Source organism: Phaethon aethereus, assembly GCF_964289735.1.
Source record: "Phaethon aethereus genome assembly, chromosome: 12".
NCBI classification, from domain to species: Eukaryota; Metazoa; Chordata; class Aves; order Phaethontiformes; family Phaethontidae; genus Phaethon; species Phaethon aethereus.
In genome coordinates, this window is record NC_138588.1 from 11568097 (window position 1) to 11595750 (window position 27654).

The 27654-nt window shown below is 39.4% G+C and overlaps 1 protein-coding gene across 3 annotated transcripts; it reads right to left on the reverse strand.

The window, feature by feature from the left end:
- Positions 1 to 27333, reverse strand: SPPL2A (signal peptide peptidase like 2A; the record flags this gene model as incomplete). Of its 3 annotated transcripts, none has more annotated exons than XM_082005282.1 (16): positions 1 to 647; positions 6911 to 7071; positions 7402 to 7479; positions 8377 to 8476; positions 8910 to 8963; positions 9121 to 9177; positions 9891 to 9965; positions 10243 to 10324; positions 11039 to 11140; positions 12567 to 12663; positions 14826 to 14977; positions 17100 to 17233; positions 20507 to 20596; positions 21426 to 21608; positions 23373 to 23492; positions 27280 to 27333. In XM_082005282.1, the coding sequence occupies 16 exons, from the start codon at positions 27331 to 27333 to the stop codon at positions 573 to 575; spliced, it is 1614 nt and encodes a 537-aa protein (XP_081861408.1). In that variant the 3' UTR covers positions 1 to 572. The 3 variants fall into 3 exon arrangements, with proteins under 3 accessions (XP_081861408.1, XP_081861409.1, XP_081861410.1); XM_082005283.1 differs by lacking the exon at positions 1 to 647 and adding an exon at positions 4085 to 4704; XM_082005284.1 differs by lacking the exons at positions 1 to 647; positions 8910 to 8963 and adding an exon at positions 4085 to 4704.
- Positions 27334 to 27654: the final 321 nt, after the last annotated feature.

The following is a 27654-nucleotide window of genomic DNA, read 5'->3' on the forward strand; positions in this document are numbered from 1 at the left end:
GGTGGGGTGTTGCAACCCCAAGCTAAATTTGCCCGGTTATCTATTTATGGCTTACACTGTACTTAGACTAACATACACAGTGTTTATTCAATTACTTGTAGTAACAGAACTACAGTTTCATTCTTTAGTTGCTATAGTTACATTACTACCAATCTTTGCATTCCAAATCTGGAAAGGAATCCTATGAAGGGTACTGGATTTTATTTTTTTTTAAATGAAACTTAACTAGTCTTAATCAAAATTAAGAAAACATTTTATACATCCAACTGATATGGGCAAGAAACTTTTATAAAAATATACTGTATAGAAACACATTTGGAAAATTGCATAGAAAATATCCTTTTATTTAAATTGAAATAAGGCACAGTTTTACTAGCCATGGTTTGGCTGTAAAAATGCAAGTATTTTGATTACTTTTATGCTATTAACAATATTTTCCATAAAAATATAGTTGCGGGAGTAAAAAACCCTTTTACACAGAGTTGGAAATACTCTATTGTAAAACTTCACCAAATTTACTGTAATTCATTTGTAGAAAATTTGAATACTATTTTAAATCAGGATCCTACATGTTATTGTCCTCCAGGCTGTTCACTGGCTGATGCTGTGCTCTCGTCATTTCCTGTATAATCCAGGTGTTCCATCATCTAAATGTAAAAAGAAGAAAAAGAAACAAGAAAAAAAAAAAGAGATGGTTCTTTATAAAGAAATATTGCTTTGCCCCCATTGGTCCAAAGTATTTGTTAGCTAAGAGAAATACAATTAAACATGTGTTAGAGTGCATTTTAGCAGCATACAGATAGGAAGTCCTTTATAGATTCAGGAAAGTATTCAAGCCAAATAATCAAAGCTCTTTTAGCTAATGCTTTCCACTTCAAACACGTTCTCCAACCAAGGATCCAAGTCCTCTACAAGAAGTTAGACTTCTGAGTCAAAAGCGCCTCTATTAAATACAGAGAACAAAAAAACCTGATTGGAGTTAAGCCAATTTTTCAAAGAAACAGTTTGGAGAACTGGAAATAGACCCTACGGTCCCTCCTAACATTTAAAGGTAGCAAGCAATAGCTCACATAGAGAAGACTAGCTTTCTCTTTTCATGGCAGTAAAAGCTAGCTATATTGCAGTTAGTAAAAACCGACTGTATTGGCAACATTACTTTGTAAACTTTCCTTTTATTTTAAAAAGGATAAAGGAAATGGAATTGTAAAGTCCCGCAACAAAAGAGAATCTAAACCGGATTATTATAGAGACTGATTATACTTTCCAATTAATGTAACCGATTAGATCACCTGAATAACACACGACAACATTGTACTTTCCCCGACTAAAAAAGCAGCCTGTTTCCCTATCCATTGCTGTATTCCTAGAGGGCAGCGAAGCCTCTCCTTTCCTCCCCGGGACAAGGCATTGAATAGGTAAGAGGTAATACACACATCTGTTAGCATGACAAACTGAGACCCATCCGTTTGAGGGCTTCGGAATTAAGCATAATTAACAAGAGGCCAAGGATTGCACAGTTTTGACAGCTGACAACCAGAGACAGAAAATACAGAAGCAGTAAAACTAACGCTGAAAAACAGGTGTCCAGGAGCTCATACGCCCAGCACGACAGGATTACCAGCACAAGGGCATAATGCTTTCAGCATCAAGCGGAGAAAATCCTATATACATTCTTCGGGAGTGGCATATGCTGCCTAGTGGTAAAAAGGCACCCTGCCCTTCTGTCAAATAGCTGTGCCCACACTCAGTCCAGCAGTGAACACCAGGCTCCGATGCTAACGACAATCTTGCATTCACTTCTGCGTATCTAGAACTTTCCCCCGGCACTGTGACCAAAACCCCACATCAAAAGTCATCCAAAGCAAAACACTCCCTACAATTACAGAAGTCAAACTGTCATTCTGAATGAGGATGAAGTATATGTTACGGGGAAAAAACAACAACAACCAACCCCACACAGTACCACATTACATCAAGGAATGCCATGTACCTTCCTTCATCCTAGGGAGGATCATCTAACAGCTGGCATACAGCAGGTAGTTTTGGTAAGCATTTTTGTAAAATGTTTCCCTATTGAATTGAAAAGATGCTTCCAGAAGGAGGAGTTAACACTATTTGCAACAATTCAGTGTATCCCAAAGTCAGAGATTCTTCTCTTAAGTAAGTAGCACAAAATGTACTTATGTTGGAGATACCACCTGTATTTAAATTTTAAAGTCTCTGCTTAATATATCAGATTTTTAAGTTAACTTTAAAACCAAAATGGCTAGTAGAGCATAAAGGGTGTTTAGAGTTTTTTGATAGACATAAATGTTACGAGTTAAAAAAAAAGCCACCCCACCCCATTTCTAATCTCTCCACCACATAGAAGAAGGATAGCCCACAACTTGAAGCCAGGGACAACAGATGACTTTCTAAAAGGGTAAGATTGCATTAAGCAGCTTTTTCCACAAGTCTATATCAATTGTAGGCTCTCTCAGGACAACCCCATCCCCAAAGCCTCAGCAGAAGCTGCAGGAATCTTTACAACAACCAGCAGCAAGGTGAAGGTACCATGCTAAAATCCTGGACAAAGTTGTTGTTTGAAGCCTCAAAAGAGCCAAAGGAATCAGACCGTACATTGTGGAGAGCTGATGATCATTTTAAGTGGAAGTGATTCAGAAGCTTTTCTCTCACATCTGAATTCCTGGCAGTTTTTAAGAAGGGGGGGTGTCAAGATAGGTTAAACAAATGTTTTTTAGTTACAAAGCTATCTCCTAACATGGTGAATTATTAAAAAACAAAATTAAAAAACCCAAAACACTACACACAGAGAGACAAACTAGAGATGGAAGTACAAACTTCTACCTGTAAAAGTACATAGAACCTATGGACACACGTAACTGCGAGATTCACTCTGATGATGTTGCATTCACGTAATTCTTGACAACTTAGAGCTATGATTAATTTGCAAGTATCTAAAAATGTGATTTAAAATTGCAGTAGTAACATCCCAGTGACAAATCTGTTGATTTATTATTTCCAAGAGAGGTAAGAAAGCTTGCACAACACTTCAAACTGACAAAGTCTAAATCGTTGCAAGGCTATTCTACCTAGAAGACTTCAAAGTTTCATTAGTCCACTAGGTTTTTCATGATGTTACTAAAATTATTTCATAGACTGTACTGATACAAAAAACAAATAGTATTTTTAAATTAAATCAATAACTGGGAAATAAGTATCAAATAAGTTTATCATGCAGGCATACACGAGGAGCATAAGCAATCCAAAAAACCTAGAAAAACCTTTATTGTACACTTCACAGTAGCAATACTGCCCATTTGGTCATAGGAAAGTAGGTATGTTACTCTCCCAAGAAATCCCTGTGCTTCAGTGAATAGCTAAAATGTTTTTCTGTGCAGCAACTCAAGACTACTCCATAAAAGCGCCATGTACAGCATAACTAGAATTTAAGACTCCATCGTTATGCAGAAACAGAAATGCTCTCAGCTAAGAATTATGGGACCTCAGAGCTATCCGAGGGAGTCAAGTATTTCCCGTATGTATGAAGTAGAAACTGAAAAACTGATTTTAACAATCCTATCCAAGAACTTGAGTGCACACAGCAGGACAGAAGAATTTTAAGCTATAAAAATACAGTCTGGCCATCTGATTTTAATTTGTACTCAACCCCTCCCACTTCCTAAAGTCTTCTTGGGTTTCTACCTAATTTCTTTATTGTTAAGGCTTTTTAATGAGACTTAAAGTACTCTTTATTAGAAGAAAGAAGCTAATTAGGAAAGTACATTTTAGTTCAGAATTTAAGACCTAGGCAGAGTTCACCATCTCAAATTGTCTTCAGTGTATAGGGCACACAAGCTATGCTTTATAAATAGATGTACAACTCTAGACTGATGACTATAATTCAAGATTATATTTAAATGCTTAAACTTTGCAAGAAGTTGAAATTTGAAAGCTTGCATTGCTCTCTCCATGCTGTGCTTGAGACAGCAGACAGCTAAAATAAATACCATCAGTGTTAGCAGTCATGAGCTATAGCCTATTAAGGTTAAACCTTCTCGCTGCAGCCTAGAAGCTGTGCAGCAGCAAGGCCACAAAAGCTGGTCCGAATCCTTGCTCCCCATCCCACTGCAAGCATTGCAGACAGTATGGGATAAAGTATACTGTTGAGTAGTAAGATGATAGAGGGACTGTAGCCACGGTTACTAAAGGCAAATTATAATGCTGAACATTATAACAGGACAACAAAATTGTTGTTTAGCACTAAGCAGGTTTTCATGTCAATGCACTGGCACAGAAAAATTAGGTGAAGGACTTCCACATAGGTAACAGTAGAGGAAACTAACATCAGTTCTGAGTATCTGAAGACACTCCTAGGGATTTGGGAAATCCTAGAGCAGAGAGGAAAACAAAGCCTGCCTTCAGGCTTAGAAATCATCGCTCCATTGCTACTTAAGTTTTCTTGTATTCCTTTAAAGATTGGGGGGCGGGAACCCAACACCTAAGAACAAAAACAGATTTATAGCTCATCTTCACTTCTACACTCTTCCATTAAATTAAAAAGAAGATAGACATAAAAAAGAATGAAAAGAGGAAGCAGAGAGGAAAAAACAAAAAAGAAACCATAAGATGATTCGTAAAGTTGCATTAAAAGAAGGCCATAATCACACCTTGTAGCAAAGGCGTCCTGGAGGAGTCCGATACCTAAATAGAATTCATTCCATTATTAAAATCATATACAACAACAACAACAACAAAAAAAAAACCCAGAAAACCCCAAAACTCAAAAAAGCTAACTAACAGCCGATAAACAGCAGCATTCATGAAGTTTAATCACCTGATACACTCTATATGCTCCTGTAGTCCTATTCTTAGGACACCTTGCTCTAACAAGTCTGCAAGGTTTCTCTGTTCCCATGAGGACAAGCAAACCTCTACAGAAACCTGGTCGCCCTTGTCAATGGGGCAGCTCTGCTACAGTCCAAATGATGATTGTTGCCACAAAAACAACAGTCTTCTGTCACTTTTCTATATCTTTCCTTCTCAGAATGAGCACTGAAAGCTGGAGATTGCAACCCTGGGGGTTGCATGGTTTTGTTTTCAGTTGTGGTTTTGGGTTTTTTTTGTGCGTGTGTTTGTTTTTTGCTTGTTTGTAAGTTCAGTAAGGACAGTTCAAGATACACCTTTATGTATCTTGAGGGAGGACAACATATGAGAAAGATCAACCTACAGCATTCTGGGAGTGCAACTTGAATAACACCCTCTGGGAAAAAAAAAAAGTAATACAGAAAAAGTTTTTCAGAAAGTTATAGAAAAATAGGATTTTGTAAAGTTACACGGAGGTGTTCAATCACAGACAAGTCTTAACTGAGGGATGGTGGAGTGGGGGTGGAAATCAGTATTTTAATTGTGCCAGAAATTAAGTCATCTGACCTCAAAACAAGCTGAAGTTCAGAGCAGTTTTAATCCTTCAAGAAACCAGTTGAAAAGACATGCAACAACTACTATGGCAACATAATTCTTTCAAGTATGAGTTTTGCTATGGGAAGTGCAAGAAATTTTTGTCACTAAAGAGACTTGCCAGATTTACTTAGGGCAATCTTACTCAGAACTCAAGTGAGGAAAATAAATTGCATAGCTTTGCCCCATAGTCCCAGAGTTACTGGGCTTCACATATATGTGACACAGTTTATTTTAGAATAGCAAACAGTCACCAGTTCATATACAAACGCATGCTAAGCCAAATTCATTCTGACCTAGAGAGAAACGTTTCTATTCATTGGACCTATAAAAAGAGAAGAGTTGAGACTGTAGACAAAAAGACAGGGTATCTAGTTAAAGCTTAAGATCTCCTGAGTAATTTCATAACTAGCCAACCTCCAGCTGAAGCAAGTGTACAATATTAGATCAACAAAAAGTAGCATTTAGCTAATATTACTACCGGAGCTGCATGCCTGCAGTTTTACAAGAATTACCATCACCTCTATTTCTATTGATCCACTTAAATCTTGCAATCCAGAAGCTGAAAAAGCAGGAGCTGCTCCTTTCCACCATCAACTGACATCACCCACCTCTCCCTGCATCAGACAATCCATTCTCTGGGCAGAGTTCAACACAGCCTAGATACAGGTGATAGTTGCTGAATTCAAACAATATTGGACTTGAGGTCTCAAAAAAAATTTAGAGTAATCTCAAGACTTGTCTGTCTTACGATAAATGCCAGCTCACAAGGGCTACTGGCACGTTCAGTACAGCAAGTCGAATCACAGGGAATGCGCAAATGTCAACAGGCAGAGGTAGACAGCTGGTGGGATTTTAAGGACTGCAGTTCCTGGGTAGTGCTAGAGATAATCAAAGGGGAAATGCAGAATACCCAAGGCAGTGTGTACGGAGTGTGCACTGCAATAGAAAACAGTTGTATAACCACCCAGCCATTTTGTTGCTGAATGCTCCGTATAATCCTGATGATGGAGGACACCAGTGATGCATGGAAAGTTTCTATAATTCTAGTTGATCACCAGCTTTTTTTGAACTGTCTCTCAATACAGGACTAGTGCTAATTGGAATCGGCACGCTTAGTTCAGTGACTCATGCTATACCACATCAAGATGATAGCTGAGGAATGTTAAAACATGAAAAAACATTTCAAAGAAAATAAAACAGAACAAATAACTTTTTCCCCATGAGTACTGAACCAGCTATTTTATCCCCCTTAAGCTTTATTCTGCCATGTCAACTACTAGACTAAGATTTTCTAAGAGTAAAGACTATTTTTCCTTATAGTTGTTCCAGAAGATAACCAACATTAAGAGTAGCAAAAATTGGATTGTGGGTGATATATTTACCAAGTACTTAGAGAAGCATATACTCAAAGGAGTTAACAACAAAATACCCAAGGCATCCAGCCTACCTGGTAACTGCTTCCTTTCCAAAATTTCTTCATCTCTTTGCGCCTCCAAGCAACAAGCGAGCTAGTAATGAGTGTACATGGTACAAGATAGAGAAGGGCAGGTTGTCCCATCTTCATTAACGCCAAAACAATGAAAGTCAGCACCATACCAATGGCATAAGCTATAAAAAGATATTTATACACACACGATCAAGAACAGGTGAATTTTCAAACTGTCACTCATTTAGTAAGCCAGAATTAATACTACTTTAAAAGAAGTATCTTCCTTGTTAATATAACTGAAGAGGGACAACAGGTTGCTCTGTATTTGCAAGCTTTCTCAAAGCAGCTGAATACCATAAAGAATACTCACCTTAAATATGGGCAAGGACATTAAAGATTATAAAGAGATTCTTGACAACACTGAACTTTTATCTGAAGAAAACTATCTAGTTCTGCCATTTGAAAAAAGCTAGCATGAAGATTAACATTGCTGAAATATCATGATTTACCTATTGTACAGGAAATGTAGTATACAGAAGATGAACTTGTTTGAACATCAAATCTTCGACAATAGGCAACCAGAAGCCCTTGATGGGGGAGAGAGGGGAAAAAAAAAAGGCAAATCAATGAAATATTTAGCCATGAATTCTCTTCTCCCTAATATTCCAAATCAAAGCAGCATAAAAAGAATGTATAGTAAGACTTCCCATTACTGTATGTTATCTTCTTCCCATTTATTTCTGGAAAGCCAAGAACCAGTTTAAGACATGCTACAGTAAGTCTTGAAAATCAAAACAATAATGCAAATATGAGCCAAGTGATCTTGGTATTAAAAGGTTGTGTGTTTTTTTTTTTAAGCAAGCTAATTACCTTGCGGTATTTTCAATTTTGAACGCACTAATACAGAAGAGTAACAGCCTAGCTTTAATGCTTTTCTTCAATAGGATTTCAATGCTCACTCTGAACAATCAGCAATTTTGCCTCAGTACAAATCACAGGAAAAGGTAGAGCACACTGTTCACGAGATGGTGCTTTGTGCCTGACTTAAGTAATTTGCTCAAGACTCCAACTATGGCAAAATTCAGCTCTTCTGAGAAAGATGGAAAAACTTGATAATACGTTTTCTGTTACCTCACCTCTAATTAGGTAGTCTAGGATATGAAAATACTAGTCACAGAATACTTGCTTTCTGTGAGATTTCTATGAGATTTAATTAATACCGATAACTGAATTTATTTGTGGGACTTCTATTTACACAATACAGTGCAACAGAAAAGCAAAAACCCTTCACTATTTAAATGTTCTGTAACATACTAAGCTTTCTTATATTGTGGCTTTTGTTGTATTCTGCACTGACAGATCAAGGCAAACTGCTGCATTTCATTCAGTAATTACTTTGTAGAATAAACTCTAATATAAGTCAGTTGAGAATCAAACCCAAAATATTTAATCATAAGTTACAAATGCCAAAAACATTTGCTCACCTGGGACAATAATGTCTCCAAAACCCAACAATGAAAATGGCATGTCACACAGTGTCGATGCAGAGTATTCAAGTCTAGGCACTCTAATAACCACAGGTAACTGTAAAACATTATTTTAGAAGCCCACATAAATCTAATCTAAATCGTCGTGGTGTTTTGGATTTTGTTTTTGTTTGATTGCTTAAATTAATAAACAGTTTTAATGTAATTAATTAATTGTTAACGCAGAACCTCAAAATAGGTAGAACCTAAAGTAAAAACCAGAAACCAACATAGAGAGTGGATAAAGCTTAAGGCAATAGATAAGCTGGAATTTCAGATTTACAAATAATACGCACACTCCAAAAAAAAGTTAAAACAACATTTAACCATATAATGAGAATAACAAGTCTGGATTATTAACCTAACTACAGAGTATTGATCAATGATATCCAGGCCCTGAAGAGAAATTTGGACAGTCAGGTTTTCCCCAAAAGAATAGTCTTTTCAGAGGGAATCATTTAAAAATCCAGTATCTGAAATACAATCCTTACTTTCTCATGGGGAGCTGAGCGTTCAGTAGGGACTTCCACCAAGTTTCCATCATTCTAGGATCAAACCCAAGTCAACAGGTATTTAATACTTAAAAGAAAATAGCAGAAGCTGGCTATATTTTGTGAGAAAGTTATGCCGAAAAGCACACTATGAATTAGCTACGAAGTGTCAGTATTTGTATGTTGCACGTATTAAAACAACTATTCATACCTTTTCACTGTTTCCAAAAGGTCCAGCTGCAACTTCAACCATTATACTTGCCCCATTCTGAAATTAAGGTTATTTTTCAGAAGTTAGTGGTTTAATATACCAAAACATTCATACTACATTTACAAAAACTGGTTGTGCCTCATCTTACAATTCAGGAATGGAAAAATCCTGTGTATCAAAAGGAATGGACTAGAATCATACAGCACTATACAGTATTGTTTTGTATTAAAAACATGTAGTCCAGCCTAAAATAACTGTTTAAAAAAAGCACAACAAATCCACTAGATGTAGCTGGAAGTTTTAGATAAAAATGCGTCAGCTTTTTTTACTATGAGCTTTCTGCTTCAAAATAAAAGAAGGTACGCTTGCATACAGTTCATGCTACGCTGCAAATGAGCACCACAGAAAGTAGTAGAACATGTTCCAATATGCAGGTGTTAAAAGCAAAAGAAGGAAGAAAACTGGAGGACAGTCATTTCTCATCATCACACTGTCGCACAGTTGGGCACAGCTTACTTCTGGTCATGTGACTGGCGAAAATGTAAGTCATTTAACAAAATTTATGGAACCTACACAAGCATTTACACTCTACAGACCATACAAGATGAAATTTGAAACCATTGCTGCCTTAAACTGGGGGGGGGGGGAGGAAATCAGCCAGCATTTCTGCATCGATAATGCTGAAAACACTAATCTGTCTCACAAAAATACTGCCCCAGTGACCAGACAACATTTCTGGTTTTATTTTAAAGATAAATTCACATACATACCTTTGTGATAAATGGTGTTATGAAGACAAAAAATACATCATATAGAAGGAGGAGGCCTAGAAGTATCACACAGGACTGGCAAAAAAAGAAGAAAATATTACTGTAGGTTTTCGAGGACTACATAGTTAGATTCCAGTACTATTACTGTATCACCATGTTAAAAAAAACATACACAAAGTTTATTCTGGCATAATATTTAGAACACTATTCATTTACCTTAATTATTAAAAATGGTAAAGATTTTTATTTTTTTTAATATATAGTTCTTAAGTGTTGAAAATCTACTTCCTGACACTAAACTTACAGATTCATGGCATTAGAATACTTTCTTCAGGTAAGCAACTTACAGTACCTTAAAGTTGGGCATTTTCAGTGTTTTAATAAAGTTTAGGCAGAAAGCAACTCCCAAAATATCTTGCAAAATCCAAGCCCACCTAAAAATAAGAGCACATTTTTTACACATTGTTCAAACTACTGATGGAATCTAAGCGCAATAACACTTTTAGATTCTCCTGGAAATAGCAAGATCGCAAAATGGATTGGAAAGCAAGAAATTAGTTTTTAAGAAGTACTGCTACCAAAACCACAAAAATACTAGTTTCAAGATGGTCAATTTACACTAGCCTCTGATCATAAATAGGTAACTGTTCTTTATCAGTGTACTACTGGGAAAATGAGTTGAAAAGAGGCCATAACAGGGCCTTGGTGTTCACTTGTATGATTGCTCACTTGCTCAACAGGTGTTGTTGACTGCAAGCCCTACTTAACATCTGTCTCAAGATGCTACTTAGGATTGTACTATAATATTTGAATATTTGTGGTTCTGTGCTTTCACTGGAGCATAAGCAGCATAAGGTCCTATGGTCCCTATGTTACTACTTCTCTTTTTTTCCCTCTGTGGCAACCATTAGCAATCAAGCTAGTTCTTCCTCATCTTCGTAATTTTTGTACTCCAAATTACCACACAGTTCATTTGTATAGTTTTGTTCTCTATTATTCCCATGCCTGTTAAGCTTCATAAATACTTTCATAACTTTTTTTTTAAATCGGCACTGGAGTTTAGAAGGATGCCATGCTCCAGGAACGATGGGAAGTTCATTAATGACGATTACTCATATTACTCTCTTAAGTCAGAAGGCATCACTTACCTATCTTCATTTCGAAACACTGCCCAGACGACAGCTGCTGCTATGCAGAATACAGCAAGAAAAATAAGCCTCACTTCAATGGTTTTGTTGCAACATGCAATCCTAAAAGAAAATTATTAAATTAAAAAAGAAAGCTTGCAACAGCCAAAACCCATGCCTGTGCCATCATGGGTCCGTAAGATGACACGGTGTTTACATCCTGAGAGCTCCTCCTTTGCCTGTTTGTTCCATTCAGGCTCAGGGGGCATTACTCTTGCAACTGCAGTATCAGTCCTTCTCTGGGCTGCATTAAAAACATGCCCACAGGCAGTAAGCCAAGTTGGGCTTTGATGACCAGTCCTAATTTTAGCAAACACATCCAGGAAAGGCAGCAAGCAGATGAATTTATTTAATCCATCTCTGTAATGTAACCATTATGCCAACAGAACTATGTCAGTGAGGGATAGTCATGTCATGATTCCAGAAAGGGGTGATGGTGAGGAGAATCAATTTTAGGACACGCAAGACAAGATTAGAAATGGAATAACTATGTATTGCCAAATTGTGAGCCAGTATCTGTTTCCACTGCCTACTCAATCTTCTGGGAAAGTTCTTGAACTGATATTAACTGACAGAAGTAATGCCTGTCCTGCAGCCTACACAAAACCCACTGTCTTTTCTATCTGATCGCTATCTTTTGATGCGCTACTGGATCACCTGGCACTAATATCCTGTAGTAAGTAACATGCAAACATAGCCTTAGGCTTCCAAGCTTATAAGCACTGTTCTTTTGGGGAAAAGAACCATTTGTTGCGTTAAATGTTATGTTTTTTTAAAGTGAAAACACAGGGAACGAAAACAGGGACATTCCCATACTCACAAATGCCTGCAGGATATTTAACTCTGAGTAGTAAGAAGAGGCTATCTGTACACTGATAACCCGCTACTCAAGTTAGGACTATAACCACTAACTTCTAACACAGAGGACATGAGCAACATGTTGCCGTCACAAGAAAAAAAATAATTAAAACTTCGTCTGTCAGAGGTACAGTACAGATTAAGATGAAGGGAAAAAAAGCCCTCTACTGCCTATAGCATAGTACTTGCTCAAACAGTCCACTAAAAGTTGGAAACTATTTAGCATCCCCATTGCCAAGAAAACAAAAGTATGTGCAGGATCCCTTACATCCCTTACTCCTCATCCCTTAGAGAGTTCCTCGAACAAAGCGAGAACACCCTACAGGCAATCAGAATTTTGTAAAACCGAGCTCAGACGGCCAAGCAGACCCTTTCAAGTTTGATTATAGCAATGCTTTCAAATAAAGGTAATACACAAGATCTCCCACGACATTATTTTAACTGTTGATGATGCTATGGATACCTTTAATATCTATTAAGCGGCTTGTAATTTTCTTCTGTAACAATCCCACACACTAAACTGTACAGGAAACAATTAAACCGTTCTTGCATTTTCACACTAATTTGAGTAGCAACCAGAAAATGCGCAAAAGAAACCTTACATTTATAATAATTGAAAGGTGTACAATACCTGCACTGCCCAAATGGTATTTCTCCTATTAGTGCTGCAAGACAGTTGTATAGACTCATTGCAGATGCCAAGCAGAAGACTGATATTATAACATACACTAAATAAAAAGAATGGAAGATGGGAATCAATGACAAACAATAGAATACAATAGAAAAACCCCAGCAAACAGGAATCAAACACAATTACGTACATTTGGTATAAACTGTTAACAGTTATAGCACTGCTCAATACAGTCATTGGAGACTATAGTCACCTGATTACAGAAAGTGGTGAATTCTGAGTGTCTGCCATGACAAGAGTTCTCATCAAGCAAAGACTTGAGTTTTGAAATTTTTTAACTGAAAACATTTTTTTAAATTTTATTTTTCATCCCTTTTCTTTAAGAAGAAATATGTCATCTGTTACTGCTTATACATGCTTTTATTTGGTTATGGCTAAAACCAAAGTGCTCTTTCACAGCTACCAGCTTTCTCAATAATACTCCTCACTTCAGATTTTTCCTTTCATCACTTTGCTTATGCATAAAAACTCCAGCATCCCCAAGACCTGACTCATGGTTTAGGTGGCATATGAAGATACTAAACACCCCATCCCCATCCCTTCCAAAAATTTCTATGTAGCAAGGAATCACCTGGTTAGCAAAAAAACTCTACATTGTGTGTTCTAAGTTCTAGTATATTGTGTATTCTAATTTATGGCAAGCACCCTGAAATGTGGACAAACAATAAAACCAGTTGTTTGCTAGCTAGGGTTCGTTTGGGTTTTTTTGATAGTGAAGGTCTGGCTAGAAAGCAGTTCTGAGTAAGGAGATTACTGAAAAAACAGGCAAGAAAGGTGAATTTTATAGTTGTAACCACGATCGTGCACCATTATGATCTGTTAATTCCCCAGGAGGCAAAACAAGAATTTTTGCACAACAGGTTCCTCTGAAGTCAGTAAGAAATCAGCTGTTTAGGGAATCTCAAATTTTAAGGCAACAATGCAGAATTAGTAATGCCTGCATATTTACAAAAAGAGAGAGAGAACTTCATCATAGAGCTCAGCTTTACAACTGGCTTTGTGCTGGAAACACTCCCTCCCTAGTACTTCAGTTACAGAATTGATCTGAGCTCCAAGTACTGATATTAGGACTTACATTCATACACTCTAGGGTTTTTTTGGTTGCTTGTTTTTAATTAAGTACAGATTTATTCCCCCTTTCTGCCCCCCCCGGGACAGTATGTCATACCACTGTAACAGCTTCTTTACCTCCAAGAAATTTCAGATGTCTGCTCCACAGACTGCTGCGCAGTCCACAGAACTAAGGCTTCTTAGCTAAAGGCTATTACATATTTTCTTTGAACCATTCAAGTTTCTTCCTCCCTCTAACTAATTTGTTATTCCTTTCTCCTTTAAGAGGCTTCTTCCTTTACTTCTTTCTAAATCTCACCTGAAACATCTGACAGTAAACAGGGGTCATTTTTAACCTAAATCGTTTGATCACATTAAGAGATTCATCAGTCTTTTAGTGGGACAAGTTTAGTAAAGGTAGCATTGCTCATAGTCAAGATAACAAAAGCTATACAAAATCTGAAGTCAGGATGGTGAAGTTTCTTTTGCAGAAGGAGGAGGTTAGCTGCTAAGAAATTCTAGGAAAGAGTGCATTTAGGAAGCTTTCAGAGCGAAAGTTACATTATTCATACTAAAAAGTGTATTTAAAACAGTGTACATTTTCTGGTCGCATGATTTGAGGGCAGAAAATAAAAAATTTAAAAAATAACCAGCAATTTGGAAACTACATTTTACTGGAATTGCATAATTCAAGAACTTAGCTTATTGCTAGTATGCCTGAGTTTATTCCATTATGGTAATGCCATTTCACCTGATACTTTAATTAGGGCACTGCAACCACAAACTCAACATCAACGTAGCAAAACCTAACAAAAGTTTGCACTCTAAACACACTAAGTTATCATTGCCATCCTCCCAACGTCGTCGACATACATCATGTACTTTTTTTTACTAGTCGCTAGTCACTTCTCCTCCATATTACTTCATTCAGAATAAGCGCTGTCAAGACAGCCTTTGTAAGAGGGTAGAAGAAAGGTTCTCTCTTTTTTAAGTAGCAGCTACATCTTTTCAACCCTCAACTCAGACATGGAGAGAACAATTTAAAAAAATTACATTAACTTTAGTTGAAAAATCTAGCTTTTCAGACTTAGACACCTAATAAGATCACGCAGAAAAATAAGTCTAATGAGATTATCCATTGTTTCTTACCTAACCATTTGTAGAAGAAATAAAGCAAGACCAGCATGACACAACAGATGACAACGAACAAGATAACTGTTACAGGGGTGAAAGTAACATTTTCTTCCTTCTTCCGTCTTGTTTCTCTCTCCCCAGGACTTGCTACTGCTTTCAAATTCTCACTGTTTTAAGAAAATGACAAACACATTTACCTCAAATGACAGATTATGAAAACATTTTACTACGACCAGAATTGTTGGTTATAAAGCATTTAGACTGACAGCATTTCAGTCTAAGCCTTCATACCATTATTAGACTTAAAAATTACAGAACAATAGTATGCTTATTGAGTTTCTCTCCATTTTTAATGGAGATATGCACTTCTAACCTTGCATAGATCACAAGGAAAAGATTAACTGCCCTCCTTTCCAATCGTGTGGTGATTGCTACCCTTAAGAAGTACCCCCAGTCAAAACTCTGATCCATGTGAGAAGAAATCTGTTATCAAAACTCTTAAACTCCTTTTCAGGATGCACACACTCAACTCTCTTAGCACATCTTCTCTGACTACAAAATTTCTTGGGCTAAGCATAGTCAATCTGATAAATACGTCTATGATAAATCAAAATCACGGGTATGACACAGTTTTAAAACATCAACTATAGACATTAAGTGTCTGCAAAAAACGTTCATGTTACCAGAATGAAGCTAAGTACTAGTTCTTTTCCCCTTACACCTCATAATTACAGAGTAAATAAAAGGGGGGTGGGGGTGGGTTGTAACTGGGGATTTTCACTGGGAGTAAGATTTCTGCGTATATATTCTCCATATTTATACCTCACCATGCAAAATATACAGACTTAAATTGTTGTTTGTTCTTCGAGCAGATAGCCCTACTATTCTTTAGTACAGACGCTAGTGCAACTTGCCCATCAGATAGCATGTTCCTGACGAATCCCAGGACCTACCTACAAAATGCTGAATTCAGCACTGAAACAGCTACCTTCAAAAGAGAAAAACCCACAGGAGTAAGACACTGTTAGATGAATCACCTTCTCAGAGGACATGCTTTGAATAAGCAGCTTTTTTAAAAAAAAGCTCACCCTACGCTTATGAAAGTGCACTTTGACATGTTTAATATAATTACATCTAAGTATTTTTCAATATGGGAGACAGCATCACATTTTGTTATTTTAGCATTCAGTGCAGTCACACCCTACAGCACTGCAGGGTAAAAAAGCAGCATAATCACATCCAACCTTTAAAAAAAGAAACACACACACCCCCCTCCTCCTACATCTTTAATCTCTTTAAAATCACTAGATTTGCATAACTAGTGGGAAAGAGGAAGCTGTTGTTATCACATACAATCCACTCCCTGTTGTTCTGGGGAACAAAGCACAAGAACATCACAGAATGGGAAGCCCTAGGTAGTAATGCACACTGGCCCATTCAGCATACGCAGACGTCCAAGAAACACCTCAGAATAATACCACGCTCTGAAAGGCTGGCTATATCCAGTTTAACTCCAGACTAAAGACAGCTCTGTGTGTGCATTGAGTGTGCTTCACTTCACTAAACAAAGCTGCACACCCCTCAAGCACAGTGCAGAAACCCCTACTACCCCTTGTTTCCCTGTATTTGCCAGATTCTTCACTTCCGCTCCCTCTCCTTCCCTGCACAAGGACTGCTGCTGCCTCCTTGCCCCCGTGTAGTGCTAGAGCTGCTATTGCCCCTGGCTCTGTTGCTCCACCAGACAACACACAAAGCTGAAGCAGTTGGACTTCAACTGCCTGGAGCCACCCAGGCAGACTCCCCAGTGCTCCTAGTGACCAGAGTAGGGTGCAGAGACATCCCAGAGGGTGCTGCACAGCCAGCTGGGATGAACCTGCCGATGCAGATACTACATACGACCATGTATGTAACTCTTGGATCGTTGAATTGTAAAGGTGTCATTAAAATATTTACTTTCTATCATGGATATTGGAGTATTATGACACTAGTTATAGGGTATTTGGTAATTTGTCAAAACGTTAACTCATTCCTCCTCTCAAGAGCTGCACTATCCCTCAGGGACTTTTCCAGTCTGCTACTCAAGGTTCCTCAAAGACCTATAGTGATTTTTCAAAGGTTGCAGTGCTCAAGCATTTCATGGCAAAGCAGCTAATTGCACCTAGATCTTCTAATTTTTTTAACTACCAACGTAAAAGAACATAATTTCTCACTGAATTTCTTTCACATAGTCACAGTTTTCACAACATTTTTAGTCCACATAACTTAAGCAGTTCCATTTAACAAACTTACAGTTCTGCTACTCCACTCCAGTAGCCTCCTAGTGACACTGTAAACACAGCAATTAGGAAGATGACAACCATACTGCAGTCAAACTCTGGCAAAGGTGGTGAATACAGAGTCACATTAACTTCGTTTCCAAGCATCTGAAAAATAGTATACAAGTTGGTTCATAAGGACAAAGAAATTATATTGCTTATTTTCCAACAACATGCACATCATGATTTCCTGCTCTTAACCTACACAATACTGAAAGCAAGTTTTCAACTTCCTGCACAACACATCCCATATATTTGCCTTGGTCATTGTAAAGAAGCAATCTTTCCATGCTACCTTTCAGGACAGTCAAGTTTGAAAACAACCCTATTACTACTGCTGTGGAAACATACGGATACCACAAGGCAAAATGGTACTTTGCATTCTTTCAACAGTTCTGAGAAGTTATGCCTCTAGCCTAAATGCTTTTTACCCCTCAAATATGCCAAGTACTATCAAAGACTTCTGCTCTGCAGGAAAGCATTTCTGAGTCCATCAACCTGAAATACAAACTCACAGGTCCACTGAGTTATCAGCAGAAGTCTACCTCTAGCTCCTGAAACCACAAAACTCAGAGACAGGACACAGTGAAAACTCAAGGTGGCAGAAAGCTGTTACAAAACAGCTTTACATAAACATGATTTGAGATGGATTCAAAAGAAGGGAAAGCAATTTCACACTACTTAAAAAATTTAAGACCAAAGTAAAAAAAAAAAAAAAATCAGCTGAAGGACACTGAAGATTAGGGGACGGAACGCAGAGACATAACTGATACTGAATTGTACAAAAACCTTGAAAGCAAAACCAAGATGCTTCCATTTGACTGAAAGGTGAGATTTAAGAAAAAGAGAAAGAATGATAATTTGACAGGAAATGGGAAGGTGGTAGGGAAGAAAGGTTTGCTGTTGTAGTCAAAGTAAGTCAAGGCCTCTAAAGCAATCCTGCAGTGACAACAGACTTCAGAAATGCATCAGAAAAACAGATTTGTTAACAGCCTGCATGTGGGGATAAAAGCAGGAGAGGAGATGAACGTGCCAGGCAGGTTTGGCTAAAGGAAGATCAAACTGGCAGTGGAGAGACTGAATTGGAAGCTGAGTAGCGTAGTGGAATACAGTGGCTGTATGTGAAGAAAGCTGATTCATTTCAGCATCTGAATTATCTAATCACAGATACTAACCTTACTGCTAAAGAGGTCAGAATCATTCCTTTGCCTGAAGTTATGAAAGTTCAGAAAACAAGAAAGAAAATTAAATTCTAGTGAAACATTGCAGTTGCATGAAGTGGAACATAACATGAGATAAAAGCAAAAAACCCTATTCAAATTGCAGTATCCTGTACATAGAAAAAACAAACTAAAACACCAAACCAACAGACACAAAAAAGTACTAAAAAAACCCCCAAGAAACATGAATACTAAAAATGTTTAAACCTTTAAGTCTTACATGTCATAATCCATTTTTTCCGTTAAGTTTCATAAACCTTATAAATTATAATCCACATTATAACCTAGAGTGATTTTTTCCTTTTTTCCTATTGCTCTGCTCTTCACTAAAAACTTGCAAAGTCTCAGCTCCCACCACAGGAGCACTAGAATCATACACATTGCATCAGATAACAACTCTGCAAGAGAGCTGTCTGCTTACTAGAAGGTTTGTAACACTCTGCTATTGCTATCAAAACTTATAATATACCCGATTCACATGGTGAAAGCTAACAAAGATGAAGTCTTCTCAGAAAAAATAAAAAGAATGCTTATACAAACTAGCTACCCTCAGACTGGTGCTGTCTCTCTCTTCCAAATAAAGGAAGAGAGTTGGAAGCCTTGTAAAGAGTTAAAACAGAAATATAACTGTAGTAGGAAGAGTACAACGGCTACAAGCTTCTAAGCAGCACATATCATTCGAAACAACAGCTGTCAGTGACATGACAGAAGGCTTTGGCAAAACTACATCACAACTAGGAAAAAATCACCTGTAGTGTAGCCTGTGTTCCTCACTACTTTTATGAAGGCAGTCTCATTACAAGACAAAACCAAATTCTTCAATTCAACAGCAGTATGAGACATCATTTGGCACACTAATCCACTAGCAAAGTTACTGTGGTGAATTACTATAGCTTTACAAAAGTGATTCCGTATGACACCTCCCCAAACAGCACTAGGCAATACAGTGGTGCAAAGAAGATTCAGAACAAATTAGGGATCTAACCTTGCTCTAGTTCCCTTTCATGTTAGCAGCACATATCTTAAAACCACTCAACTAAGCAAACAACACTTCTCTTACTTGAAGGGAGAAATTTCAAGACAGAGGCCAATCTGAACCAAAACACGGTATTCATCAAGACTAAGGCAGACTGAGGACAGTCATCATAAACCTTCAGTCAGGTCAATGCTCGGCAAGAACCAATCTTTAATGGGAACAGACAGAAAACAACCAAAGTCCTATACGTCTAGGCACAGTTTCAGTTTGCATACTTACCTAAGACAGTATCCCATGGCAGCTCTGAAGATTAAGAGCAGAAATGGTGAAGTGAGCTTGCAAATTCAATCCAAGAAGCTACTACACAGGTTAGTGCTAGCCTCTGCTATTCACGGAAAAACATGTGCAATGCAACTCCTGCCTAGCAAAGCTATTTAACACTAAATAAAAACCAAAATAACAGAAAAAGCCACACTGAAGAAAAGATACTGTTTTCTTTAAAAACCTCTGTAATATTCTGCATCCTAATATTACATGTAAAGGAAAACAAACTTCAAATGTCCCCAAAACAAACTGCCCTACTTATAAAGTGTAGGAGATACCAGACTGCCACATTTTAATGACACACACTTGGCATGTCACCATAAACTCATCAGCAGAAACTCAAACTCCCTAACTTCTGTGTAACAGATGCTGTCATGATATGTAAAGAGAGCGAGTCCATCATCTGGGAAAGACCAAAACCATCACACCATCCTCAAGATCCAACCTGACAGGGTACTGCTTGCCTGCAGGATTTTATGCCAGCAGATACAAGCTCAGCAGTTCTAGCTTCTGTGCTAAAGGAACAGCCTTCTGAAGCTATAGCTCTTGACATGCGTCAAGCATCTGCAACTGCATACAAGTCTACTGGAAGACTGCTTATTTTTGTTTAGCAGGAAGATTTCTAAGATTACCCTCCCTCCAGTTAGGTATTGTGTTTCCCATTCTTAGTGTTCTAATTAATCATTCTCTCAAATTAACCTGAATTAGGAAGACTAGCACTTCTACGACTTCCGCAAAACTGAAAGCAATATCTATGCACGTTCAAATCAGGTAAACATCCAGATCTGACCTGGAATTATTTTATTTGTTCAAAAAACTGTGTTTATACAAACCATAACATGCTGAGGTCCTATTACTTACCAGCTGCATATCTACTATGTCATTATATCTTATAAGAGCAACTGGAAGAGTCACATTTTCAAAATCAGTCTTGTTATCTGAAAGAGGAGACTAAAAGAGAAAGCGTCAGTGATAAGTAAGTTGAGCCTATTTGCAAAGCAGGTTAGATCCCTAAAAGCAGATTATCCTTTAAATTTTAGCGTATTTGTAGGAAGGACCAAAAAAGCGCATTCATCACCTTTTGCTAAAGGTTAATGAAGACAGATCTACTTAAAACAGGTGATACTACCAATACATCTGGATTCATAAAGTTCTTGTGTTATTATAGTATTACAAGGGATAATCAAAACGCTGATTTTATTCTCTGTGCTTCTAAAACAGGATTAACTTCTCATGATAATCACACAAATTCATACATTGCAAATATTTGTACATACATGTTGCAGCTGTGATAGAGAACAAAAAAGCAACAGAAGCATTTGTAAAGCTATCTCAAAACACCTTTTTTTATTTCCAATTTCAGATTGCATTTTCCTAGATTATTTTTGTCACACGTGTCCAAAACAAAATATCACCTAAGATTACAGGGAGTTCAGAGTACTCTAAAATTAGGGAATGATAAAGACAAGAATTTGCATTTAGAAACATGATTAAAGATACAAGGAACAGATTAAAAATACAATTCAGCTGTAGGTACTTTTAGATGATACAACAGAGCATTGCACAGAGCTAACTTGGTATGACACTCTCGGTCCCAGAACAGCAGTCGTGCTAGCACAGCACTCTGTGAGGAAGGTTAATGATTCATGCTGGAGTCCCACACATTGCCAGGGTCCTCTGGTTTTGGGGTTTCTCCCAGCTAACCCTGCACAGCACTGCATCAGACCAAATAGGTAAGATACTATTTCACTACAGAAGAAAACTACATGTTGTAACTTACCAGCCTAGGTTTACTGGCAATCAACAGCATTTTAGCACCCGAACTCTGTGCAATCCTTGCTTTCTCCAAAAAAGTGCAGTTCCCTCTCATGACCACAACAGCTTTGTCCTTCATTAAGCCAGAAGGAACTTCAGAAGAACTGCAGAGTACCGTTGAAGTCAGGTTTTCTAGAGTCCTGAAAGTCTGCAGAGAGAAGAGGGAGAAAAGGAACGTGATGAAAGTAGGAAATTAGATACTGCAAACTAACCTAAAAGACTACATTACTATGCTCCCTGATCTGAGGTTTGCCAGAAAGAGGTGTAACAGAAAGGAATCATTCACTCAGGAATATAAAATCAGAGCAGCTGTTTCTGCAGCATGCAATACTGAGGCACACTTAGAGCAGCGTATTGCTGAAATATCTGGCTGTTTCTAAATGCAATTTCACAGCAGTTGTTGCCATAATTTAAACAGAAGGAACTGGTTATCTATCACTGCTTGTAGCTCTGGGGAATCCAGTGTACACCCTCTGGTTATTTCCGGGCTTCACAAGCCAAAGAGCACTGACAGATAAAATCATAGAACCATTTAGGTTGGAAAAGACCTTTAAGATCATCAAGTCCAACCGTTAACTTAACACTGCCAAGTCCAACACTAAACCATGTCCCTAAGCACCACGTCTACACGTCTTTTAAATACCTCCAGAGATGGTGACTCCACCACTTCCCTGGGCAGCCTGTTCCAATGCTTGACGACCCTCTTGGTGAAGAAGTTTTTCCTAATATCCAATCTAAGTCTCCCCTGGCACAACTTGAGGTCACTTCCTTTTGTCTTATCGCTTGTTACTTGGGAGAAGAGACCGACATCCATCTCACTACAACCTCCTTCCAGGTAGTTGTAAGAAGCAATAAGGTCTCCCCTCAGCCTCCTTTTCTCCAGGCTAAACAACCCCAGTTCCCTCAGCTGCTCCTCATGAGACTTGTTCTCCAGACCCCTCACCAGCTTCGTTGCCCTTCTTTGGGCACACCCCAGCACCTCAACGTCCTTCTGGTAGTGAGGGGCCCAAAACTGAACACAGTATCTGAGGTGCAGCCTCACCAGTGCCGAGTACAGGATGATACAACACAACCAGAGTTCTGAAGTATAATACTTGTTCAAAAACAGTTGGTGAGCCTGATAACATTTTACTTATTATAAAAGAATTAAAAAAAAATTTGTATTCTTATTTTAAAGTTCAATTCCATATTGACAATTGTTTTTAACTTATTGTCAGTTTTCTTTAGTTAGTCAAGACATACCAGTGGCCAAAGTAGCACAGCAAAGATGTCTGTGGCAGACAAATGACTTTTAGTCTGTTTTACATTGAGTTAACCTGCTAATGAATGACAGGAGGGAAGGGAAAGAAGAGTGCCTTGATCACTTCCAAACGCAAAGTATTTCCTGTTTATATGAAGAGTGCCTAAAGAAAATTTGTTTCTGCCTCACACCATAGTTTGGCTCAAAGAAACACACTCAGAAAATAGTTCAAGATGATACATTCCAGATAATCTCCTATTCCACCACGTTATTAAGACAATTAAACAGAAGATCAAACTGATGAACCACTATAAGAAATCTGCTTCATAAGTTTACATTTTTGTAAACAAATAAACAGAAGCTTTACTCCCAAATCTAAAGACATACTGATAACACCTGAAGAAAAAAAATTAACAATATCAGAATATGTAAGCACATTTAAAACCGGTTCTAAGTACAGAGACAGTATCACTTTTGTAAACTTTAGAAGCTGACTTTTTAAAGTATAGCCATGTTCACTATAGAGATTTGGGGAGGGATGGGACATGACCCAAAAAGGTAAATATTCAATGTAGCACCTATTTAACTCAAAATTTTGAAGACCAGTTATAGCTGACCCAAAATCATATTGCATTCTAGTTTTCTTAGGCAGTATGATTCTAAACTACTTACAGCATTGTCCAGGCTCTTTGGAAGGGATATCCAATTAGAATTGTAAATTATGCAGTAATCCTTTGTTACTGGAGGCACACCACTTCCAGAAGCGTGCAGGATCCCCTCATCTGCAGTTACCTGCAATAAACCAGGGTGTTCTGAATTAAACAAAGTTCAGAATGTCAGTACATGGACATTCTTCTAAAAAGCTGTTCATAACAAAAAGAGCTGTTAGGAGAAAAGGAATTTTATTCAATTAATTATTTTATGTAATGATTGATTCCATGAGACATGGGTAACTTGAGAGAAAGATGGAAAACTAGTAAGAATCTAGTCACTGCATAAAGCTGCTTATCCTCACTTCAAATACAATATATTTGTTACATGTACAGTTCACCTCACCAAGTCGAAGACCATCAAGAAACCCAGGCAAATGATTTCAGATTCTGCATCCTATACTTTCCAAAAAGTGTAAAATTTTACATAGAAAGCAATTAAAACAGTACACGGACAAGTGGATTAAAGTCTTTCCCTCCTGGCAGACTCTGGAATTTCCCCTACTAATAAAGGTATTATATGGCAACTTCTAGAGTATTTTATCAAATAGCTGTAAACACACAGAGATCAACTACCATACTTTAAGAAGATTTGTGTAGTTAAGTAAATACTGGTGTCTCTTAAGATGACTCTGGGAGTCCCTCATGTTACATGATTTCTATTTACTAATACATATGAACTTTAAAACTTCTGAGAATTTTAGGGATATATACTTCTCCCCAAGCATTAATATACTAATAAAGGTCAGGTATCTAAGTGGATAAATGAACAGACTAGGGATTAGATGTAGCTACAGCTGCAAAGTAGTGAAAACAAGTAAGCATAGTTTGTATCTCAAAGAAGTGTTACCTTAAGAAAATTGGGAGATGATCTCATCTCAACTGTTTTTCTTGAGAGAGAAACTGAAGTACCAATCAATTAAAAAAAAAGATGTAAATAATTTTTTGTTGTAAATTCCCTGTTGTAATTCCAAGTTTGTCTGAAAGAACACTGAGATATTAACCTAGAAGTAGGCATGGGTAAGGGGGGAAAGCCCAAATAGTTGTCAGATATACAATGATAATCATTAACAGGGCTATGGAGGGATTTCTCCTCAGGCTAGCGCATCAGTATTCTGCAGTAAGCGAGAATTAGAGAGAAAGAAAAACATGTGACGATATTGTTTCGGAGGTTTATATCTGCCTGGCTTGAATAGCAAAAAACCTTCTTCAGAGGAATCCATTACATTGGCCATAGCGCATGAACATCTGCTGGGAGAACTGTGTCAAAGTGCCTGAGCACATTAACTGTTTAACATGTAACAGTTCTTCAGCTGTCAGCTAAAATAAGTTGTTCCATGATCAGCACAAAAATTATCAAGTTTCCCTCTTAAGTGCACTCACCTAAAAGCATAAGCTAATGGCAAATTAAAAGCAATAAAGACTTCCAACAGGTGCAAACCCCAGATGTTTCCATCCATTAAAAGCTCTTTCTGCTTCACAAAGTAGAATAATACGTGTTTTATGGGTTCCCGGAAATGAAGTGTTAATGCTAGACAAGCATTAAGTCTACCTAGAAGGAGCAATGACTTGTTTGTGTGATAGATATGTTTTGTTTGGCAAGCTTCCCTTCTCTGGGGATGAATCGGGAAGCGCAGCTCTTGCTCATGATGGGGGGAGGGAGGACCAGAGCATGTCGTCTACCCTTACATATTCATTGCCGAGCTCTAAAGACAGCATTTGGAAGCTAAAAATGAAGAGAAATGCTACATACTACGCCTCACTTGGACCATCCCCACTGAAATCCTGCTGCACCCAGCTGAACTTTTATTGTTTTTCATTTTCGGTATCCTTCTTTCACAACAGACAAGAGCTACTAGTTTGGGTATGTGGCCTTGCAGTCAGCTGTGCTGCTGAACAGCATAGAACAAATCTTACTCTCAGCATTTGTGCAAAGTAAAAACTTCTTACTGAGCACATTTTCAATCTTTTTACTTAAGTAGAAGACTAAGAGTGTGTCCACAAAGATTAACCTGCTTCCATAGGCTGACTTGCTCCAGCATAAAAATGCTCCCATGGGGAGTAGAAGCATGACAGCTGTCCTTACCTAAAGGGGCATCACCATCTCCTTCCACTTCAGGTTCAGACAACTCCCAATAGCCCCTCACCTTCAAACAAATTTCTTCCTATTTTTGACAGGTGGTTCCCTCATCATATTTCCTTCCTTTACCACCTTTAATCTTTTATTGTATAATTCCTTGTCATTGATAGAGAAGATGACATCTCATACTGTCTCTTAATCCTTATTTTTCCTAACACATCTCTGTTGCTGCAGGGATATAAGCTTGGGCTGTTGAGCTTTGGAGCGCACTGGTAAACCCCCCCATGTAGAATACTGGAAGTTATACGAACCAGCGCACGCAGAGACCAAACCAAGCCTGTATTTACAATATCCATCACAGCATCTAGAGAAAACATGTAAGAAACTCAAAGGTACAGAACAGAGATAAGGTATTGTGTACGTAGCAAGCAACAACATAAGCCTCACAGAAATGTGAAAAGGTAGGAAAAAACTAGGCATGAACTGAACAAGCATCATTTTGTAGTTCTGCCAGTAGCCCTGTGACACACACAAACTGTGCCTCCTTCCCTCCCTCCAGACATTATGACCCACGGGAACTGGTGCCTGTGCTCAGAGAGCAGCAGTGGTCCTTCCTCAAACACATACTACTTTGAGCATTACCTCCCCACGCTGTGTCTCAGGACACTGTTCTTGAGGCCAGATAACCCGGTCTAATGCTCACCACTGCTATAGCTGCATTCGTAGAGCAAATAAGGCGGCAGGACATGGGGCCTGAAGTCTTACAGGAGGGCAGAAGACCCTTCCCTTGCCAGCAGCAGCAAACCACTGGGGTAAGGAGCAAAGCCTCTCTTCAGAAAACCCCAACACAACTAATGACAGCTATGTGGGGCTCTCAAACAGCAAGGGAGCACTTTGTAGAGAGACACAAGCTACTTGACCCAAAGGCATCCTCAAGGCGCTAACAAACTGCACTGTGCACCTATGTTGAGCATATCCAGTGGTGACTTCCTACACAAGAAAATACTTTGCATCCTGCTTTACCAAAGCATGGTAAAAATTATGTTAAAAGCAAGCAAACAAATGAAACCCAACAACAAAACAACTGAGTGGAGCAGCATTTACTGCAGATACACCTTCGTACTGCTTAAGCAGGTTACGGAGGATTCTGGCTCCCCCGGTTCACCACTCCGTTAGGCACAAAGCAAGCTACCAGTTCCCACGGCAACACGCAGTGCGTGCGGCAGAGGCTGCCAAGATACCCCCACAGGCACCAAAACGGCACTTTACGTGAACAAGCCAAAAGCCAGGACACCCCAGGGGCCCGCTCCTCCAGCACCCTAATTTAAGTATCTCTAGAAACAGCACCAGCATTTACCCACGCAGGCACGCGGCAGTTTGTTATCCCACCCGCCCAACGCCTGACCGGAGCCGGCCAGCGCCCCCCGGACACAAGCGAGCAGGCAGGGGCTCGGAGACGGTGGGGGACCTTGCCCGAGGCAGACCCGAGAAGCCCGAAAGCGCCTCGGGACACAGTCCGGAGCCCACACCGCTCCCGAAGCGTTTGCAGGCGGGGGCACACGCCAGTCCAGCCGGTGGAGACGACGCTTCGCGGACCGTGCCCGCGGCGGCCGGGGTCCTCCACGGGCGTGAGCGGAGAGAGGAAGCCCCCCTGCACCCCCGGCCGGCAGAGGAGGGGGAGCGACGGGCGGTCCGGCCGGCCCCGCCGCCACCAGCAGCGCGGCCCAGGAGCCGGGCCCAGGAGCCGGGCCCCGGCGCCTCGCGCGGCAAGGGCTGCGCAGTCCCTTACCGGCGGGAGTAGCAGGCCCCACAGCGCGGCCCACAGCAGCGCGGCGGCCCTCATCTTCCTCAGCGGCCGCCGTCCGCCACCTGGTCGGGAAAGGGCCTCGGCTGGGCTCGGGCTACCCGCGGCCGCCACTGAGCCTCTCACCGCCGCCGGCGCCCGGGAGGCGCCACTTCCTCTTCCGTCCGACGGGGGCGGGGGCTGCTGCCGCCGGCGCGGCCACCGGGACGCTGCGGGGATGCCCGGCCCCGGCCGCAGGGCGGGGCAGCGCCGGGGTCACGAGTGCCCCGTCCCGCGGCCTCGTCCCGGCTCCTGCCGCCGGGCCCAGGAGTTGCTTCCCGGCGAGCCGGCTGTGAAAGGGTCTATCGCGAGGAGAGGCAG